This window comes from Medicago sativa, chromosome 8, assembly GCF_051527215.1.
Source record: "Medicago sativa cultivar Bolivia chromosome 8, Bolivia_mono, whole genome shotgun sequence".
Lineage (NCBI taxonomy): Eukaryota > Viridiplantae > Streptophyta > Magnoliopsida > Fabales > Fabaceae > Medicago > Medicago sativa.
This window is the reverse complement of record NC_140756.1, coordinates 29,323,088-29,342,332: the sequence shown is the minus strand read 5'-3', so window position 1 is coordinate 29,342,332 and position 19,245 is coordinate 29,323,088. Positions and strand designations below refer to the sequence as shown.

Genomic DNA, 19,245 nt, shown 5'->3' with positions numbered 1-19,245 from the left:
ACATAAGTGGAGGGGCCAAAACGGTGTCGAACTGCCTCCAAAAATACCAGCCAAGAAGAAAAGAGATTGTTTCTCATCACCCACTGAAACCAAGCTGTGGCACGACCATCCATGTGGAACGACACGATCTGCAATCGCGAGTTCACCGGAGTCTCATGAAATTCAAAGAATGCTTCAATTTGGATGATCCAGTATGAAGCATTGGATCCGTCAAAACGGGGAACATTCAACTTCAAAGAATGATTCAAAGGAATCAAGGATGGTTGAGGAGTAGGTCTATCAGTATGGATTGCGGCAACTTTGGAATCCACCTCTAAAAGGTGTTGATGCAGCGTTTTGTGGATGGAATCTGTGTGAGAATCCAGAGATGATTGGAGTAGGTCTCGGAACATGGTGGCTTGAGAATCTAATTTTGTTTGAAGGGCGCTCATAAGATCGGAGGAGGTCATGATCGATGAAAGCACCAATGATACACCTAGCCAGCTAAGTGATTGATAAATTGCACTCTTTGAGTGAGTGTAGACTCCAAAGAAATTAAGAAAGAAAAGAAGAGTTCAGTAAGAGAGAATTCTCATTAATATTTTGCATAAAACAGAATGACAATTACACTGTAATATATAGGATTGGTACTTCACAGCCTTGTAACTAACCATCCTCTCAAAAAAAAAAAAAGCCTTGTAACTAACCAGCATAAAATATAGGTAAAAAATGGAAATGACAAACATAGCAGAGAATAAAAATGCAGCAGCTGCATTTGTTGTCAGTCAACTTCTAGAATCATGGATTGCAAATAAAGTCCTCCATCCATTGGGGTTTATGAATTTGTCTCTTGCCAAAGCCCATAGTCATTTCCTCACTAGCATTGGTATTGGATGGCTCTTCATTATTTGGGCTCATTACCTCTTTCTGGATTGGGCTTGTATCACTGCCTCTCAGTTTCTCAGTCATTGCTCTTCTCCTTTCTTACCCGCTTCTTTACTCCTTCTTCCTCCTCATAGTCTCCACTTTCGGCCACCTTATCGTAAACCACCACAACGATAGTAAGTTGAGAGTTAAGATATCCAAAAGAGAAACCACATCAAATCCAGATCTCAAAATCATCTGCATCTCAATCCGTTGGTTTCAACCCATGAAAACACGTTGATTTTGTTGATCTACTTTCATTTCTCAAGGTACTAAATCTATCTCAATATGTTGTGTGATAATTTGTTGTTAATTTCAAGCTAAAAAATTTCGGTTTGTTTCTGTTTCATTTGAACTAAAGTTAAATTACATTCATTTTTTTAATTGTATAAACAATGGTGTTGTTGAGAATGAAAACTGGTAAAAAGAATGTGGGGTTTTGTTTTATCAAAAGAAATGGTGGTTTTTTTTATGATTAAACTAGATTTTGGTGTTCTTTCTGATGTCTCTTTGCCTCCAAATATTTGATTTTATCCATTCCATTGAACCATTGTTGTTGATTGTAAGTTTCTGTCAAATAAGATAATATGTACAATGAGAATGTTTTGTTATAGAATGTTTTGATTTCTTTAAAATGGGGGTATTAATATGATCAGGGGCGGATCTGGACTCCCAATATTGGTGAGGCACAAGCCACTGCTCCCAACGAGGGAAAGCCACAGGAACAGCGACCCAAACCCAACAAAAGAGGCGCAGCACAAACAGCTACACACCACAAGCCAGACAACCACTTCGACGAAGAAAAACAAGTAACCAACCAAGCCGCACCAAACACAAAACTGCCAGCCCAAAAAACCAGCTGATCAACGGATCAAAACGGCACCTATAGCTGCTGATCCCCAAATCCTGTTACTAAACCAGAACAAAACAACATGCAGCACCAGCTAGAAACCTCTCCACACAAACATGAATCCCATCCCTCCCTCAGTAGCTAAAACCGGGCATAAAAGCAGAAAAAAGGACATGACTATCCACCAGATACAAACAGAATTCTGCTACCAGCAGCAAAAACCCCAATCTGCTTGCTTGTGACTGAAAAAATCAGCTTGGTTTGCTGTGGCACTTGCCACACCAGGACCTGTTCAGGTCCGCCCCTGAATATGATGACAAGGGATGGTTCTTCTTTTATTTGCTATGAGATTTCAATGTTTATGTATATGCCATATTCATTTTCTCAATAATGCATTTTGTTTTTATGATTTGAATGCAGCTATATTGGTTTAATGTATATATATAATTTTTTTTGACTTTTTTGTCGTTTGTTTTGGTTCAACTGACGAAAATTGCAAGTTGAATTCAAATTATTTGCTCAAAGGTATGTGGACTTGCTTTCTTAATTTGTCTTTTATAGGACGTTTGATTATGATCGTGATATGTTTGAGGAAATATCTCAATCTAAAAAACTGATGGCAAATCTAGAACAACAATTTTTAGTCTTATATTTATGCTTTTATGTCACATATATGATATTTGTGACTTTATATGAATCATATTTGCAGATTTCACGATAATTTTTGTCATCATTGTTGTGCTTTGTTTGAAGTGTAGTGGCTTATTTTCATAACTTTCTGGCTTCTTTTTTTTTTTTTTTTGTAAAAGGATATCTCATGAATTGAGATTTTAAATTGTGTTTTTCTCTATTACTTTATAGGTTCATAAAGTTGTTGAGCTTACTAAACCTGAATTAGGTTTTGAGAACGCTCATGTAGAGGTATACATATTTACTTTCACTATTTTCTATTGATTTTGTAATCTTATGGATTAGTTTTTGAGATTACTAAACCTGAAATTAATTTCCTCCACTGTTTGATGTGTATGTGACAATTTCATTTGATAAACACATGGTTGCATTTGCTAAGTACAGCTGCATTTTGCAATTGCAGGAGCCATGAGTTTGAAATATGTCTGCAGCAAAAGCAATAACAAATGGTAAGTGTTTCTTATGGTTTTCTTTTGTTTCAGATCTAATAAGAAATGACAGTAACATAGATCAAGTGTTTGGTCTTAGACTGACACTGCTTTTTGTGAGTTTTTGTTTTGAATGCCTAACTTCAATGATTCCTTTGCTTTACACTCTATTATATGTTCTTTACATGAGCTTTATTTTATGTTGTGACCATGAAACCTAATTGTATAGATGACATGTTTAGTACTCAATATGCTTAAAGCTCATTGTAATTAAATAACGGTAAAGATGACATGTTTAGTACTCAATTTTTTATGTTGGTTAATTTTATATGTTAAATTTGTCAAAATATTGTACTCAACTTAAACGTTTGTGAACACAACCTATGGAGGTTTTTAAAAGAAATATGTAAATCACAAAGGGTATTACTACTAAAAAGTGTAGCAGATAGTGAAGCGGTCAATATGTGTCTCAATGTATTGACTTTACTGAATTACGTTAAGAGTCCCACATTGTATGATGAAATTAAGACCCTGGAAAATTTCAAGTATGACAGCTTTAAACATGCGTGCTTTCCTTTCGGTCTATTGGATGAAAATAAGGAGTTCATAGACACGATTAACCAAGCAGTTCAGTGGGGCACCGCCGGTTATCTTCGTAAATTGTTCGTGTCTCTCTTAATTTCAAGTCAGTTCTCTCGACCGGAGGTTATTTGGTAAAAGACTTGGGAGCATTTAAGTGATAATATGTTTTAAATCAACAAAGATGCATTCTACGTGTCGAAGGTACATACTATAACCTTCTAAACTATATGTGGACTATATCTTAAGAATTCCCTTTCTTTATTATTGAGGTTTCATGTGCAAGAAATTGATATTTATAAATTGACAGTATGGTTATATCAGATAATTTTAATGATTTAGTTGGCGAAGCAGTATAAAATATACGACCATGCCTATCTTAATTTTTACGTGCACATGAATTTGATGATGTGGTATTAATTGCCAACTAAAGTTTATAATTGCTGAATCAGGTTATCATTTTTATATTAACATGTAACTAATATATATTTTTTTACGTGGAGCACATTTTAATAACAGTCTTAATAATAATATGTCTTATACCAGAAAGCTCCAGTTATGAGATGTAGGCTGTGGTATATGAAAAAAATAAATAGCGGTATGATTCAGATAATAATCAACGTGATTATTGTTGTTCTTATAGGATGATAGCAGACTGTGCTGCCACTGAATATGAAACTGATCTGATTTATATTATGAAACTTTGTTCATGTTTATAATTTATATGCTGATTTTTTTAATGTCTTATTCCTTATTGTTCCCTGCAAACATGCAGATTTGGTGTTGGATGACCATCAGTTGCGAAGTTACGCATTGGCAGAAATTGAAATATAGTTGCAGAGCCATGATATGGAAGAAGATTATCCCATGATGCCTCAACCTGATGTGCCCTTGATCAATTGAGCTCACAATAGATTGATGTACGATGAGTTGAGGTATGACCTGTGCTGTATAGGTTGGTGGGTGCTGTTAGCAGCTTCTGTTTGTTCCTGCAGGGTCTGCTGTGGACAGCCCAAGTATGTGTTTGCGCAACATGTTGATGTCGGGGGAGTAAGTGATGTTCATGGTGGGGTTCTTTTAGTTTTTGCGCAGTCTGATGCTGTTGGGGGCGTATTGTTGTTAATGGAATCAATTAGTCACCAATTGTATAATGTCGATTCTATTTGCACTTGCAAAATTTTGATTAAGTTTAGATGATTGCAATGAAGAGAACCAATTGTAATTTGGAACCAATGGTAGTAATTTTAGGATTGGTTAAAAAAAGAAGAGATTATAATTCTTTTTTAGTAAATGTATAATCTCCTTGACGATGTATAATCTCTTCCGTTTACCATTTTCTTGATTGCAATGTATAGTCAAAATGACCCGTGCGGCAGCACGGGTGGAAAGTCTAGTTTTATTAAAACTTCAAAATGAAATGCCTAGGCTGCCAAAACTGTTTAGATGCGGGGTGGAAAAAGTTATGAGTTGCAAAACTAATGCAGTGTAAATAAAGGGTGGCTTAGCCTCGAATACCAATTCGAGAAATAATGAATCAACAAAATTAGAGAATTATGTACATGATATTGATTTATTTACAGAGTTTGATTAGAATGTGATTATGCATGTCACTAAATATAGACACAGGTTTATGTTATGTAATGTTAGAATTGTTGGTTCTAGTTCCATGGGTCTTTATATGTTTTATCTTTTTTTTTTTATCAAGAAGAAAAGATAAAAAACAAAACCAAACTACAATCTTAAGCGAACAACTCCAAGAGCATCATCCAGAAGGGAACGATGCAGTTGAGGAGGGCAAAAAATCCAAGACTTTAGAGCATCTGAAGAAGAAGCACCATACTTAGCAAGCCAATCTGCACACTCGTTACCTTGACGGAGGAGCATGAGGATGATGAGATTCGACATCCGACATGATTAAATCAAGAGCCATCTTAGAATTTCAAGAATAATGTTCTTGTGGCTCGCATCATACGCAATACAAAGGCCATGAAAAATGGCATACAATTCAGCCGCCAAGCAAGAAGTAATACCACAAAATCCAGAAAAACCCAGCAACCAATCACCATTACTGTTTCTAATGAGACCTCCAAAACCGGATCTCCCAGGATTAGAAATAGAACTACCGTCAACATTAACTTTTATAATATTATCCAAAGGAGGAATCAATTTAACATGTCTAATGGGCTTCTGAGTTACATCATTAGACAAGTGCACCACCACATCTGAATGAAGAGAATAAATATGGCTAAGACAAACCCAATTTACCCAATCCTTTCCATTAAAAACCTTCTGATTTCGAGCATTCCATAAAACCCAACAAGTAATAATGAAGATATTACCATTAGGAGCAAGGGCGTACTGTTTGAACCACCAATTGAAATCTTGAGAATTGAAATTTGAATCTTTATTGAACAACAAGGCATCCCAGATCGCCAATGACGGAGGGCAATCTCTAAAGGTGTGAAGAAGTGACTCAATATTAGCTCCACATCTCTTGCATAATGAATCTGAGGTTAAATGTCTACTAGCCCGAAATGCATTCGTTGGAAGGTTACCATGCACAGCCAAAAGATAAAATGTTTGAGATTCTCTGGGAGGTTGAGCTTCCAAATCCATTGCCATGTTTCCTGCTGTGTCTGACCTGCAAAAGAAAGAGAGTTTGAAGTCAACCAGTGATAACCACTTTTAACAGAGTACATACCTAATGAGGAATGACTCCAAATCTTGATGTCTTGGGAAGACTCGTCGATGAAGATACTTTGAATTTGGAGTTGAATATTGAGAGGTATCTGAGTTGTGAGATGAGAGAAATTCCAGCGGTCGTGATGGTAAATGTCCCTCAGTCTCAAATTAGTTTCACTAATGTGGACATAAGGGACAAGATTATAAAGATAATCATCCTCCAACCATTTGTCATACCAAAGAGAAACCTCCCCTCTTCCAATTCTAGTCTTAAATCCGGATTTTAAAACTTCAACTGTCTTGGTAATAACCTTCCAAACACAAGAAGGACCCTGATAATTCGTTGCTTCTAAAATAGAGATACCATGAAGATATTTAGAAGAAAGAAGGTTGTCCCAAAGCTTATCCGGATTATGGAGCAAATCCCAAACATGTTTGCCCAGAATAGATATATTTGAAGCACGAGCTGTCCGAATTCCAAGACCCCCCTCTAGACTTAGGTTGTGTAATCATCTTCCAATTCACCCAATGACTATGCTTCCTTCCCCAAATAAATTGTCTGATAGAAGCATCTATTTGGTTACACACTCCTTCAGGAATCCATAAATTTTGCATAGAGTAGGTAGGAAGAGCAGAGACCACTGATTGGGCCAATGTCACCCTCCCTGCTCAGCTAAGGAGTTTTGTCTACCATCCATCCAATCTGCTATTGACTCGAACCATGATATAAGCAAAGTCATCATTTTTTATCCTACCGGATAACATAGGGAACCCAAGGTATTTCCCTAATTGCGTATGATGAGTAAAATGAACGATAGAAGAAAATTTATTCACTTTGCTTCTAGAGATATTAGCAGAAGACATGAATCTTGATTTTTGAATATTAACTTTCAACCCAGAAGCATGACAAAAACTCTTTAAGACTTCTTTCACTATTCTAACTTGAGAGGATTTAGCTTGAGTAAACAAAAGATAATCATCTGCAAAAAATAAATGTGATATAGCTGGACCATTATTGGAGATTTTTATCGGATGCCATTCATTAGATTGAACCTTCTCTTGAATTAACATAGAAAGTTTTTCCATGCAAAGGACAAAAGGATAAGGAGACATAGGATCCCCTTGCCTTAAGCCTCTTTGAGGAATAAAACTCTCTAGTTTTTCGTTGTTCCACTTCAAAGATAAAGTTGAAGAGGTTATACAGTTCATAATAAGAGTAATAATGGAAGTAGGGAAACCAAAATCATGTAAAGTAATACGAAGGAAATTCCAATCTACTCTATCATAAGCTTTTTCAAAATCAATTTTGAACAAAATATAACCTTTTTTTTTCCTTTCTTCTTATTCATGCTATGAACTATTTCTTGTGCGATAATAGCATTATCAGTCGTGCCTCGTTTAGGAATAAAACTACTTTGAAAAGGGCTGATAAGGCTATTTAAATGAGGTCTAATCCTCCCCACCAGCACCTTAGAAATAATTTTAAGCATAACATTGCAAAGACTAATAGGCCTAAAATCTTTCAAAGACATAGGATCATCAATTTTAGGAATAGGAACAATAAGAGTCTCAGTCAATTTTGGATCGATGGTACCTTATTGAAAAGCAGTGGAAACCAAGTTATGAACTTCTGAGGAAACAATATTCCAAAATGTTTTAAAGAAAATAGGTTGGAACCCATCTGGACCAGGAGCCTTATAAGAATTCATCGAGAAAAGAGCAGACTTGACCTCTTCAAGACTTGGGTTGTGGCAAAGAGAGTTATAAAGACCAATACTAATATGAGGAAAGTGAGAAAAATGGAGGCTTGAAGGACTGGTTGATCCTCCCTCTTGAAATAAGCTCCTAAAGTAAGATAAAGCTTCCCTTCTCAAAGAATCTTCATCTGTGCACCAAATACCATCAATATTCAAGCCAACCACCTTATTTCTCCTTCGACGAATGATAGTTTGGACATGAAAAAATTTTGTATTCCTATTCCCAAATTTAATCCAATTCTCTCTAGACTTTTGATGCCACAACATCTCCTCTTGAGCCAAGACCTTGTTATACTCATTTTGCAAATGCCTTTCAAAATTGATAAGATCAGAGGACTGACAATAATCAAGTTGTTGATGCACTCCTTTGATCCTAGCTTCCATATCTCTTTTATTTTTAAAAATGTTACCAAAGATATCATAATTAAATCTCTCCGAAGACTTTTGGACCGCTTGGAGCTTAGAGATCACATTACCGCCAGTGTCATTCCAAGTAGATTGAACTAAAGGTTTATAATCTGGATGCTGAAGCCAAGCTGCTTGAAAATGAAAAATATTAGACCTCCTACTCGCTGCCTTCATACAACTAACCAAAATAGGGTTATGATCAGAGTCATGAGTAGGTAACAACTCAGCTAGAGAATGAGGAAAAGCCAGCCTCCAATCCACATATGCTAGACATCTATCAAGTTTTTTTACGAATATGGCCACCATATTGAGAATTTCTCCTCCAAGTAAATGTACCCCCAATAGTGTCTAAATCCATGACTCCACAAGCATCCATCATTTGAGAGAGAAGATTAGCCCGAAACAAGTTAAAGTCCCCACCAGAGACCTCTCTGCAGTTGTGAACCTCGTTAAAATCACCAATCATGATCCAAGGACCCAAAATTGAATTCCGAAAATCCATCAGATGCTCCCAAAGTTTAAGCCTAATAGTATAAGTAGGAGAAGCATATATGGCCGAGCAATACCAAGTAGCCATTCCCTTAGAGATGCGAAAGGTGATAGCTTGATGCATATTATGGATAAGAGTAAAGGTAAAATCATTAGTGCAAGATAAAACCCAAATCCCTCCCGCATGACCTCTAGCCTCTTGAAGAAATAAAGGCTGATATCCTAAAGAATCCCAAAAAATTTCCACTTTTTGAAAAGCACCATGAGTTTCAAAAATAAAACAAAGAGTGGGATGATAAACTCTAATAATCTCACGAACATGGCGTCTAGAACTATTACCTAAAGCACCACGAATATTCCAGGAAAGAAAAGAGAAATCTTTGTAACAATCCATAAAAAATAAAATAAATAAAGTTAGCCAAACAAATGCCAACATTAAGCAGCCATAAAATCATTATGATTTTGAGTTACTAGAACCATCTCCTTTCCTTCCCCCTCCAGCACTTTCTGAGTAGAGATAATTTCATCTGCATCTAACATTAGCTCATACTGTGAGTTTTTTTTTTTTAGGGAAGCTCATACTGTGAGTTAGAAACGTGTTTTAAATTTAACATTGATTTAATACCATTTCCAATATCATGTATGGTAGGGTCCATTTTGTCTTTATCCTTATAAACATGTGGGGCGGCACTAGCACTATTATACGTTTGTGGGGTGGCACTAGCACTATTATATGCTTTAGGAGAACAATTTTCAATTAAAGTGGCTTCTTTGGCATTGGTAGGTGCCGTATAAAATTGTCTAACCATTCATTTTCTTGCCTTGGCCTTTTATTTTTAATAATATTTTTAACCAAAGACTGACCTCTATTGTTGACTTGGTAGGTTTGAGAGCTGCCTTTTTTATCTCCCTGCTTTAATTGCCGTGCAAATCCGCAACATTAATGACAGATTTTCCATGCTATTTTGCCTTGCCTCTTTTACGTGTAACCATGAGCCAATCTCCATAGAGATCCTCCTCATTAATATTCTTCATATTATGTTTGATTCTTTCCTCATCTGACATCATAGTAACATGTAATGGTTCAGAGAAATTAATGGGAATTGAAGGTTGTACCTGATTGTTTGCTAACGGCTCTGAAACCTTGACAGTGGTAGAATCCACCGTGCCATTGTTGATAGAAACAGAAGCCACCGGGCCAGAAACAGGAACCGATGATGTCGTGTCCATATTAAGAGAAGTTTCCTTACTTGCAACCTTCACAACCTTTTTACAGTCACGTCCAAGGTGCCCATAACATCCACATGATGTGCAAATTCTGTGTAAACCTTCATATTCAACTTTATACCAATGCCCCTTGATCCACACTTTACCAACAACAGGTTTATTTTTTTTGAATCAGCAAATATTATTAGCAAGGTTAGCACAAGGTGCACTAACCCGCAAAGGAGGAAAAAGAGTACACCTAGAGGGCCTTAAAAGAAGTGGCACCTCTCCACCAAACTACAACTCAATAAAAAACCCCCTTAATCCTATTACATGAACAAAACAGGACCAGAAACAAAATACCAGCCCAACATCCAAGGCTACATCTGCCAACACACACTCCTACAAAAACCAAGCCGCAAAAAACCCCCAACCAGACTACACAGGCACGCGAACTAGACCAAGATACACAAAAACAGTAGGAAAACCAGCAATGAAAATAAAAAACCAGCAGCCAAAAAGCTGGTAACAGAACCGAATAGAGCTCAGCAGGCCTCCAAAAACCAACAGACCGAAACTCAGAAGCAGCCACCGCCCAACCTTCAATTATCTCAACAAACAGACACGAGGGCTCCACTCCCACTCGTAAAACATACAAGCCGGACCATTACATCTCTCCAAAAACCACCGCCAAGATAACACCTTTATCTCGTCCACTACCTCTTCCCACCGAGTTACACCCGCATTGAAAATACAATCATTCCTTGCTTTCCAAATCGTCCATATTGTCGCTTGCCAAATCATTCTCAAACCCTTCCGAACCTTTTTATGCATAGTTCCTCCACTCCAACATTCCCAATGAATGAACATATTTGGAGGCATAATAAAATTCAAATCTAACCAATCCATTAACTTCCTCCAAATATTCATTACCAAATTACAATGAAAGAAAATATGAGAAGTACATTCGGGCGCCAATCCACACCAAACACAATTCGACCCTATATCCGGAGGCAAACACCGCCTTAACTCCAAGTTCACTCTCGTTGGAATTCGGTCTAAAAGAGCCTTCCAAACCAAGGCGGTCACCTTAGAAGGAACACCAACCTTCCAAATATTTTGAAACACATATAACTCTCCCTCCGATCTCGGGACTTCGGTCCTCCCACCCTCTTCCAACTTTCCATACATCGAATTCACCGTAAAACACTCCTCCTCACCCAACTTCCACCTCCACCTATCCACCTCATCCCTTCTCACAAAAACATCCAACTCTCCCAACAAATTAGTAAGAAGATTTTCTTCCCACACAAACAAACGGCGTCTCCACCTAAAGGCCCATCTCCCCCCCTCCTCAAGATCCTCCCACATATCAAACACACTAGCCTCTTGTTGAGTCGAAATAGAGAAAAGTCTTGAATATTTAACCATAAAAGGGGTCTCCCCTCTCCACGCCATCTTCCAAAATTTAGTACTAGCCCCATCCCCCACACTCCTTTCTAACTCTTCATTAAACCAATCTTCCTCTCCTCTACTATCTAAGTTCACCACATCCTTCCACCATTTGGATGCATTACACGGACACACCTCCTCTCCCCCTTCCAACTTCTCACACACCCTCATCCCATACCTCTCCCCCAACAAATCCTTCCAAAGACCCTCCTCCCCATTCAACAACCTCCATCGCCACTTGGCTAACAAACTCATATTCATCAACCGGACATCCTTCACCCCGAGGCCTCCAATTTCCTTAGGTTGACACAGTATACTCCACTTCACCCAATTGATCTTCCTCCCCCCTTCCACCCCTCCCCAAAGAAACTCCCTTTGAATTCGGACTATCTTCTTCCACACCTTAACTGGCATCTTAAAAAAAGAAAGATGAAAAATAGGAATAGCATTTAAGACGGAGTTAAGAAGAACAATTCTTCCACCAAGGCTAATATACTTATTTCCCCAAGAATTCAACTTCTTAGCTAGGTGCTCCAAAAGCGGATCCCACGTTGACACTCTACCCGGATTTCCTCCTACCGACAAACCCAAGTAACGGAATGGGAAATTACCTTGACTACAATTAAGAAAGTTACACGCCATCGCCATGAACTCCGCATTCACATTAATTCCCATCAAACAACTTTTGTAAAAATTGACCTTCAACCCGGATGCCATTTCAAAACCTCTTAACACAGCCTTCAAAGTCCACAGATTTTCCACCGTTGCCTTCCCCATACAAATCGTATCATCGGCATATTGAAGGTGAGTGTATTCTTTCCCATCTTCTTTCAATTTAAAACCTTGGAAGAAATTTAACCGGACAGCATTCCTCATCAACCCACTAAAACCTTCCGCCACCAAAAGAAAGAGAAAAGGTGCTAACGGATCCCCTTGCTTAAGACCTTTTTGAATATCTATTTGTTCCGTTGGACTACCGTTAACAAGAATTGACATACTACCCCCACACACACATGCCTTCATCCAAGCAATCCATTTCGTACTCAATCCCACTCTTTTCATCATATAGATCAAAAAACCCCAATCCACCGAATCATACGCCTTTTCAAAATCTACTTTAAGAATCAAACATTCCTTCTTAAATTTCTTCGCAAAGTCAACAATTTCATTGATCACCAACACCCCATCCGCCAAATTCCTACCTTTAAGAAAGGCCGATTGATTAGAGGAAATAATAGGATTCATAATCTTCGCCAAACGCCTAGCCAAGACCTTTGCTAAAAGCTTATAAAGACACCCTAAAAGCGAGATAGGCCTAAAATCTTTCACTTCCAAGGGGGAATTAATTTTCGGAATCAAAGCCACAAAATAAGCCAACATCGCCTTTGGAATAGTCTCATTTCCATGAAATTGTTCAAACATAATTTTCACCTCCCCTCTAAGTAAGTACCAAAACTTTTTTATAAAAGCAAAATTGAATCCATCCGGACCCGGACTCTTATCACCATCACTATCCTTCACCACCTCTTCAATTTCTTCAAGAGTAAAAGGAGCCACCAACACCTCATTATCCACTTCACTCACCCTCTCAAACGGGACCCCATCTAACTTTGGTCTTTCCCACCAAGATGTCGCTACTTGATTCTTAAAATACTCCACCACCACCCTTTTAACTTCCATCAGGGATTGCACCCACTCCTCTCCCTCCCTTAGGGCCTTAATAGAATTTCTACTAGCCCTCAATTTTACACACTTATGAAAATACTTGGAATTAGTGTCTCCCTCCTTGAGCCATTTAGATCTCGCCCTTTGAACCATTGTTGAATTTTTAGCTTTGCGAAGTCTCCATAATTCCCGGAACAAATCTTTCCTCAAATCAACCTCCACTTCACTCAAGCCTCTATCCTCTCCTCTAATATCCAACTCAAGAATGTCGTCCACCAACTTACCCACCCTAGCCTCCATATCACCATAAACACCATGATGCCATTCCTTGATAGAGAATTTCAATCTCTTTAATTTTTCTTTCAATACAAAACTCATCCATCCTTGAGTTTGAGAACCGCTCCAAGCCTCCTCCACCACCTTTTTGAACTCTCTATTTTCCAACCAATAATTGTTGAAACGAAACGGACGAGGCCCCTAATCCCAACCGGCTTCTTTAAGAATTAGTGGGCAATGATCGGAGACATCTCTAGGAAGCACCCAAAGAGAAGACTCCCCCCACAATTCCCCCCACTCTTCGGAAATTAGAACCCTATCAATTCGGCTCATAGCTCTCCCATTCGGATGGTACCACGTAAACCTCCTTCCCAACACATTTAAATCTTCCAATTCGACCTCCCGCAAAAAATTATTAAAATGGATTATCTCCTCCCGTTGACTAGTAGTGACCTCCTCATGCACACCTCTACGTTCGTCGCTACTACCCACCGAGTTGAAGTCCCCTAAAATACACCACGCACCCTCTTCCATAGTCCTTCTCAATTCCACAAGTTTCTCCCACAACCTCTTCTTCGCCGGTAAATCACACTTCGAATAAACATTAACAATGTAACATCTATGTTTCAACACCCCCCAATCCAAACTCACCCCTACAAAACCTTCACCCACAAAAATAGAATTTGTGTAATTATTTGTTTTACTCCAAAGAGAGAGAATTCCCCAACTATTACCTTCAGAAGGGAGAAAAGCCTAATCACAATCCACCCCTCCCCAAAGCTTGTGACAAAAATTCTCCGTGATGATCTCCATTTTTGTCTCTTGAATGGCCATGAACTCCACCTTATTATTGCGCACCAATTCTTTAATTTTATTCCTCTTTGTTGCACCCCCTAGTCCTCTAATATTGAAGGTTGTAATTATCATTGATTAACCTTTATTTTCTCCCTAATTACCTTCTTGCACACATCCACCACTTCCATCTTCTCCAACCTATCTTTATTAGCACCTTCCGGAGTTGTAAAAGAAAACCCTATGCCATTTTGAATGCCATACAAAGATGAGGCTTCCACTTTCTTCAAAGGATCTACTCCTATTGACATTGTCGGTGTTTCCGGCACTTGCGTTCCATCATCCTCATTTAGAATCAATCTAAGCCCCGAAGATGGTGAGGCCACCATCCCTAGCTTTCTACCTTGAGACTCCTCATTTTCCTCCTCCCCGCCACCAACTCCCTCCATAACACCTTCTTTATGAGACTTTACACTAGCTTTAGAACATTTCTTCCCTCTACTTCTACTACCTTTCACCAATTCAACCATATGAAGCATACTTGAATTACCTAACGGAGGAATTTTTCCGCCACCTTGTTTCTTCTTAAATCTACATTTTGCCTTCTGTAAAACTTTCCTCTCATGCTCCTCCTGTAGGTCCCCGACTGAGTCGCTAGAATCCGACAGGTCGGAGTCCTCCAAAGCGAAGCGAACATGACTATTTACTCTTCCCACCTCCTGAATCTTCTCCCCATCGTTAGCACACTTCTTATCTAACACATTCTCACCCAAAACTGGACTAGGCCCAATAATAGAAGGCCCACCAGCATCAAAAGCCTTTTCTGCCCCACCTATGTCCAAGTCAACAGCGGGCCCTACCATTCCTGCTCCCTCACGCGCCTCACCCACAGGTTTACCCCCACACTCCTCTAAAACAACATCATCAACTGCTGGCCCCACCTGTCCTCCAACCACACGCGCCTCAATCATCCCTCCCTCCTCTCCCACGTGACCAATACTTCCTACCCCACCATGATCTACCAAACCCTGCACCTCCACATGTTCAACAATTAACACAAGAGGGAGAGATGCAGACTTCTCCTTTTCCTTCAACAGATTTTGATCCTCAAAAGCAGATGTCTCAACCGCCACTTGTTCCTTCATGATTTGATCATTTGAAAATTTTTCCCCCAACAAGGCAGTTGAGTGCTGGCCCACTTGTGAAAACTCTGCTGACCTCCCCAAATGTCTCCTCAACAATAAATGTTGACAATCAGCATTAGACTCTACCCTATTGGCTAGTTGCATAGATGCCACTCCCCTAGGACTGACATCATCCCCTTCATCCAATTGCACAGGCCACACACCACCCTCTCTACCACCATAGGGCGACGCCACCGACTCCTCCTCCCAGCCAGACACCTCCTCCCTCCTTTGAACCATCGGCCGCCCTCCTTCTTCCATCACCCAAACATCAAAAATAGCCCCCATTACCTCCATTCTAAACTTCTCATTAATAAAAGCCATCCTTGATGTATTAACACAAATCCTAGCCAACTCCAATTTCTTGAAAGTAATGGTGTCTTCATCAAAGTCCACAAAGTCACCAAACAAACTCCCCACTTGTTTGAAACAACTCTCATCCCACACATGCAAAGGTAAACCAAAAACACTTAGCCATACCTTTCTTTGTTGCACCACCGAGCTTGGGGACCATCTTTTGACCGAAGAAAACAACCCTCTCCACCAAGGGTCCTGTCTGCCTTCTGCTTCCTCTATACACATAGGTTCAGCAGCTTTCAAAAGCACCTTGTTGGTTCCTAAGGAGGAGACTCCTATCTGCTTCATCCCTCCCAGCATCAAACTGTTCAGAACTTGATCTGCCTCTCTTGGAAAAGAAAGCACTGCCACAAAACAACTTTCCAACTCCTTGAGCCTTTCCTCCGATGGTAACACCACCAACCTGCGTAATACCACCGGCTGCACTCCACCCTGCTGACCCTGCTGCACTACATTTTTGAAAGAAATCTCCTCAGTCACCAGCTTTCCACTTCCAACAGTCTTTGCCTTTCTCACCGGAGCCACTACAGCTTCCTTGGTCTCTCTCCCAAACTTAGCTTTGTTGATCTTCACCTTCTTTCCTCCCATCCAGACCTCCCCCAACCTTTGCTCCAGCACCTTCACATCCTTAACATCTTGAAACTTAACGAACCCAAACCTTCGACCCCATCGATCACATTTCAAAGGCACATACACTTCCCCCACACTACCTATACTAAGAAAAATAGTCCACAACTCAGAAACCTTAAAACCATCCGGCAGATTCGTAAAGAAAAACGAAACAGTGGAGAGGTTCCAGTTGTTGTTCCGTTGAGCTGCTACCAGACCGCCTCTCTCATTTGTGTCCCTTGTTGCCCCATCCCCACCCTTGTTTTCTCTCTCTAGTTTTCTCTCACTCTCTATCATCTTAGTATTTTTTGCTTAAATACAATTTTGATTTATGGAACTGCTTATATATATGGGAAAGAGAGAGCGTGTGTGTGTGTGTGTGTGTGTGTGTATGTGTGAGAAATCGAAATCAGTGTTCGGTATAATTGAACCACTATAACAACAGGTTTATTGAGATCTATTTCGACACAAACTCGAGCAAAACGACCACGCCTTACATCAAGCGTGTTACTGTCGACGCGGATAGGTCTACCAATTGTTGAAGCCAAAGCAAGAAGAATGCTTTCATCATAAAAAACCAAATTGAGCCCAGGGAATCGGATCCAAACCATTGTTTTTTCAATTTTCTCAAAAGGATAGGCAAATTCTGGTGACCAAGATTGCACAGTGAGATAATGATCAAAAATCATCCATGGTCCACCTTCAATAACCTTCATTCGATCTTGTTCTAGATCAAACTTGACCATATAGTAGTCATTGCTTATAGCCATTATGTCAAAACCAGAAGAAAGCTTCCAAATTCTTGTTAGACGGTCCTTCATGGTATGGTAACCAATACTTTTATCCATTAGTTTTACCACTAATGAATCTTTCCATGGTTCACAAATTCCCTCAAACACTGAGTCATTGATGTGTACCATAGGTGCGGAAGGATTACCTCCGTAATACTCGACATGAGCGAGTTTTGTAGCAAAAAGATCCACATTTGGCTTTGGTGGAGCAATTTTTTGTTTACCCATAACCATGTCTCTGAAGGAGATTGTTTGATTTTTATTTGGATTTCCATTTGAATCATTGTGATCAGGTGGTTTTTTGGTTAGATCTTCACCTGTATCCATGTGCGCAACGAAGATGAAGTCGGCAGACATGAAACCCAGATGTAAGTAAATAGAGTCTGAAGCTTGGAGCCTTGCTGTGTCAGTGCAGGAAGAGGAAGCTTGGAACCGTGCTGCAGCCGTGCCGAAAGCGAGATTTAGATCGATATTAGACCGTTACAGAGAGCACTCAGAGAGAAAAAACTTGCTAATATGTCTATTGATTCTTTTTTTTTTTTAAGATGATCTGCCTATTAAATCTTATCTGTAGCTTTTTTTTTTCAAGTAGCTTAGCCACTAGGCTATAATTCACATTTTTTTAAGGTGAATAAGTAAGTGGGGTGTCCAGGGTTCGAACCCCGGCCCCTACATATAACAATGCATGTCCCTGACAATTGAGTTATGCTCACGAAGACAGATTCTTCTTTGTCGTTACACCGGTCTTTGTATGATAATATCAAGGTCGTTTTTTCGCCCCTAATTGAGTTTTGACTACTTGATGATGATGATGATGATGATGATGATGATAACAACAACAATAATATTTGTGAAAAAATAAATAAATAAATAAATAAATAAATAATAATAATAATAATAATAATAATAATAATAATAATAATAATAATAATAATAATAATAATAATAATAATAATAATAATAATAATAATAATAATAATAATAATTGAAGGTGAGAAAAACACAAGAAGGGGAGGTTGAATTGTGTTTTGGAAAATTCTTCGTTTCTCCTAAAAACTGAACACACTGGTCAGAAGCTAAATGAGTCAGCTTCTGAAGTGATAATCAGAATCTAAATGCAGCGGAATAAAACAGAGAGAGAGAGAGAGAGAGAGAGAGAAGAAGAACGACACAAAACAATTATACTGGTTCCTTCCACAATCCGGAAGTAGTCCAGTCCCCCTTGCACTTCCAAGGAGATTTCACTAAGAGTAATATATGATTACAATTGCTCAAGCACACAAGCAAGAGACTTCCTTTGCTCAAGCACACAAGCAAGAGACTTCCTATGCTCAAGAACACAATCAAGAGACTTCCTGCTCAAGCACAACTGCAAGAGACTTCTAACTAAACAAAATTACACAGAAAATTGTTTAAGGTTGAACACTTGATATACAATCAGAGGTGCTCACAATACAAATCAGATACAGACTCAATGACTTAAAAATTTCTAAGATATGACTTTGAGACACAGAAATTCTAAGTGAATGCAGAACAATTTCAGCAGAGGTTTGGCACTTGTAAAAATGTTGAGAGTCTGTTGTTCAGCATTGCCAATTCTCTAAGTCTTCACTCCTTTATATAGAGGTGTGAAAGAGACGTTGTGAAATTGCCAGCACATCAAAAAGTCGTTGTTGAAGCTTAATCTTTCACCTTTGATCTTTTGCCTGATTTGGTTGTTGTCCTATGAAGAACCAATTTGAAATCCATTCCTTATCCAAAGGAACATCTATGCAGGTGAAGCCGTATTCTGGAGCTGTTTTCTTGTCTTGTAGCGTGGACACAAAACAGAGTAGTGGAGAAGGTGGTTGTACAGTTCGTACAAAGTACAATGTCAACGCTTTCATCCAAAATTGCAAGCACATGCCTTCAAACACCTTTGAAATGACCGTTGCAAAATTCCACTAATCTTTTGTTATGTTTTCGAATCCAATAGACAGCTTTTGCAGTGATGATTCTTCAATCATTGAATCTTTGCAAATCCAGTTGATCTTCAGCTTCTGGTGAAATGGCTTCTGATGAGGCAGCTTCTGATAATGCAACTTCTGATGATGCAGCTTCTGATGATGTGGCTTCTGGACCTCTTGT

At 39.0% G+C, this 19,245-nt stretch overlaps 2 protein-coding genes and 1 long non-coding RNA gene across 3 annotated transcripts; 1 reads left to right on the top strand and 2 right to left on the bottom strand.

Annotated features, from left to right (window-relative positions):
- The first annotated feature begins 2,862 nt into the window (after nucleotides 1–2,862).
- On the top strand, nucleotides 2,863–4,741 carry LOC146898204 (uncharacterized). Its single transcript, XR_015023471.1, has 2 exons — nucleotides 2,863–2,892; nucleotides 4,226–4,741. It is a non-coding gene; the product is annotated as an uncharacterized LOC146898204 (long non-coding RNA).
- Nucleotides 4,742–5,131: 390 nt separating this feature from the next.
- LOC146898202 (uncharacterized) lies at nucleotides 5,132–17,445 on the bottom strand. Its single transcript, XM_085736519.1, has 6 exons — nucleotides 16,801–17,445; nucleotides 14,342–16,624; nucleotides 13,650–13,976; nucleotides 12,309–13,586; nucleotides 11,832–12,182; nucleotides 5,132–11,780 (listed from the first exon to the last, which is right to left on the bottom strand). Exons 1-6 carry the CDS (start codon nucleotides 17,443–17,445, stop codon nucleotides 10,599–10,601), a joined length of 6,066 nt encoding a protein of 2,021 aa, XP_085592645.1. The 3' UTR covers nucleotides 5,132–10,598.
- Nucleotides 5,365–10,016, bottom strand: LOC146898203 (uncharacterized). The gene is made up of 5 exons (XM_085736520.1): nucleotides 9,770–10,016; nucleotides 8,634–9,125; nucleotides 7,749–8,524; nucleotides 6,824–7,305; nucleotides 5,365–6,091 (listed from the first exon to the last, which is right to left on the bottom strand). The coding sequence occupies exons 1-5, from the start codon at nucleotides 10,014–10,016 to the stop codon at nucleotides 5,365–5,367; spliced, it is 2,724 nt and encodes a 907-aa protein (XP_085592646.1).
- Nucleotides 17,446–19,245: the final 1,800 nt, after the last annotated feature.